This window comes from Atractosteus spatula, chromosome 9, assembly GCF_055471065.1.
Source record: "Atractosteus spatula isolate fAtrSpa1 chromosome 9, fAtrSpa1.hap1, whole genome shotgun sequence".
Classification (NCBI taxonomy): domain Eukaryota; kingdom Metazoa; phylum Chordata; class Actinopteri; order Semionotiformes; family Lepisosteidae; genus Atractosteus; species Atractosteus spatula.
Genome location: NC_142714.1, coordinates 4,917,404 through 4,920,484, shown reverse-complemented (window position 1 = coordinate 4,920,484; position 3,081 = coordinate 4,917,404). Strand labels below are relative to the sequence as shown.

Below are 3,081 nucleotides of genomic sequence, written 5' to 3'. Positions count from 1 at the left end.
TTCACACACCTTATCAAAATGTTTAGTAACGAGAAATGATTTGACTTTCTTTACCCACAAATCCTAGGACATTAAACAGGCACTATTAATTTAAAGTATCACACTTTTATTTTGCTGGATATGATTAATGTAAGCACATTGACTTTAAAGATGTATTATGTTTGAAGAATGAGCTTCTTTTGTTGTATTTATTATTGCCTTTAGTTAATTCTAGTGCTTGTTTTGGTAAACCTAAACGTAAGCGATCCTTATCCTAAATTGCCCTTTTAAGGAACTTATTTACTTTTATAGCTAATTTTTATTTTGGTTATAATAAAGAACATTAGGACAACAGCAAGATAAGCAAGAACAATACAATGGGTTAAACACCTTTTACCTTCCCCCCTCCACCCCCTGCGGTCTTTCCAGCTTATTTATTTTCCTCTTTTTTAATCAATTTAATTTTTATTTTAAAAAAGCTATGCCCATTTCCCCTTATCTCATCAGTGCTCACATTTTTCTTACAAACGCTATTTTATTTGTTACTCAAACCTTTGTATGTTCAGTGTCTTTGCATCCTTCCTGACCTCACCAGGAACATCTGAGCCTTAACAAACACGAGCAGACTTCCTTCTGTGGTTTTGAGGGAGGGGCTTTCTGAGCGACCAAGACAGATTATGGATTTTTTTTTTTGCTCTTTTGGATGTGACTGTAACTGCAACAACATTAATAACCAGAGTGAACAAGAGTCTCAAGGAGAGATGGAAAATGATCTCTGGATATATCTGCTGTGCTTCCTTAAGGCTGTTTTCTGCACAAGTCCAGAAGACGGCATTATTTGTAAACGGGATGTTTGCTATGTTCTGCACACTAGCAAAGCCAGCTTTGAAACCTCATCCCATTCCTGTGGGAACAGCAGCTTTCTGACAGATTTGGCCACCGAGGAAGACAATGAATACGTCCTTAAACTCTTCTCCAGCTCTTCTTCACATTTGAACGGAAGCTTTGTTTTCTGGATAGGTCTGAAGAGAAACAAACTGAGCTGCACCCAGGAACACTTAAATCTCCGTGGATTCAACTGGACCGCATGGCATGAAGACAGGTCAGAAGTAAGTAAATGGAGGAAAGAACCAGAACACACATGCATGACCACACGCTGTGGAGTGTTTGCAGTTGACTTTAATGAGGGTCATTTATTAAACTGGGGCTGGGAGGAGGCACAGTGTTCAAAGGAATACGGCTTTATTTGCAAACTCAGTCCCCCTAGCATGTGTAGTGCTCCTCAGATCCCACAAATAAAGGATATAAAATACAGGCCTGTGAAGAAATCAAATGTGCCAATGACCTTCTTTCCACAGAGTACTGTGGCTGAAGTCACTTGTTCATCTAAAAGGAAAATCAATCTATTGTGTCACAATCACCAATGGCAAATGGCAAATGAAGATGTGCCAGACCTGACAAAGCTTTGCCAGTGCCCAGATGGTTTCAGATCTGATGATCAGGGGAAATGCTTCAAAATTGATGAATGCACAGGGACCCCCTGTCCGTTTAAATGTATTAACACGGAAGGAAGCTTTTTCTGTAAGTGTGATGAAGAAGCTGGGTACCTTGGAGAAGATCGGAAATCCTGCAAATCCAAGCCAGCAGACACCACGACGCCTGGCATTGCGGAGAAGGCTACTACGCTCAAGGACATGGCAAACAAACAGATCCCAGCAGCGATTTCTACACACGTACCCTCCTCGCGTCGGGCTCCGGGCGAGAGAGACCCGTCTCCTACCTTGCCCTTCAGCGTGACATCCACAGCACTCAACAGAAACTCTGGCCCAAGGTGTGTGAGCCAGTCTTGGTGGCTGCTGTGGTCCTGGCTGCTGTGGGTAATACTGTATAGTTTCAGGGATTCTCACTTGTTGCTTTAGGAAGAACTCCAAGAAAATAACAGCTAACAAAGGGAAAGAATCAGCTGGTTCCTTGGATCTTGACCCAAACTGTGTGGACTTGTCAGAACAAGAAAATGAGAAAGACAGTAATGCTGACCGATACGTAATGTTACATAATGGACAACTCACAATAACATGAAATCTTAGACTAAGAGTCCAACTGTGACTTGGGAACATTCCTTGGTGATATTCTGCTATGTACTACGTATCAGGAATCTCTATAATAATCTATCACAATGTTTCTAATACTATCACAGTTTATCCTAATGTATCCATCACAATGTAACTATCACTATCACAGTCCTTTTGCATTGTTTCTAAATCATTTCATTAAATGAGAATAGAGATATGCTTATTTTTGACATCTCTATTTTTTTTAAGATGTTAAAATCAGTTTATGATATGGCAAGTGTATTAACAGGTTATCCCTTTACATTTTTCTTCATACATACTTTTTTAATTCTGTCTTCATATTTAATCTCTGTTTTTACTGTTCCAGAAAAATACAATTTCTGGTAAATACGATGCAATATTGTATATGACAAGTTGAAAAATCAACGTAACCTATCGTGTTCATGCTGAGCAGGAATATTTGCTATATAACATCGCAATCTGTATAAAACACGTTTCTTAAAAATTGAGTTATAATTTTTTGCAATTTAACATTTTGTAGTGGCTTTTTTCCTTATCCTACCAGTGTCTGTGAGCTGTCTCTTGATTCTCAGTTTGCTAACTCGCAATTCAATCCTGAAAGTAATTTCTACTGGCTTTTTACTGTTGAAATCATCTGAGTCTCCTGATTTTATCTAATCTCAGTGAGGGATTCCTCATTTCCTCTAGCAGTTGCTCGCAAGGAATGCAGTAAACTTCCCAAGAGAAGACTGAAAAAACACATCTTATATATTAAATTAACTTACTCTGTCCGTAATCGGTTTTGCACTCATCAGCGAATGCCACCTTCACTCATGAACTATCAATCTTCTGTTTAACACTCGTGCTCGTCACAGGATATTCAAAGCTTTATTGCCCAGGACAAAATCTGTTACCAGTACTCTGAAAGTCACTGAAATAGTTTAAAGTCACAGATTTTGCTACAAATAGCTTGTCTATACAATATATATATTTTACTCTAACAGTTATTGTTATAGATCACAGTTGATGG

The 3,081-nt window shown here is 38.7% G+C and overlaps 1 protein-coding gene across 1 annotated transcript; it reads left to right on the top strand.

Moving 5' to 3' along the window:
* Positions 1-663: 663 nt before the first annotated feature.
* clec14a (C-type lectin domain containing 14A) lies at positions 664-2,268 on the top strand. Its single transcript, XM_088925093.1, has one exon. It carries the CDS (start codon positions 741-743, stop codon positions 1,896-1,898), a length of 1,158 nt encoding a protein of 385 aa, XP_088781219.1. The 5' UTR covers positions 664-740; the 3' UTR covers positions 1,899-2,268.
* The last annotated feature ends 813 nt before the right edge of the window (positions 2,269-3,081 follow it).

Bases quoted from the DNA above. Each gene is read 5' to 3' on its own strand.
- clec14a (XM_088925093.1), top strand. From the start codon at position 741: ATGGAAAATGATCTCTGGATATATCTGCTGTGCTTCCTTAAGGCTGTT.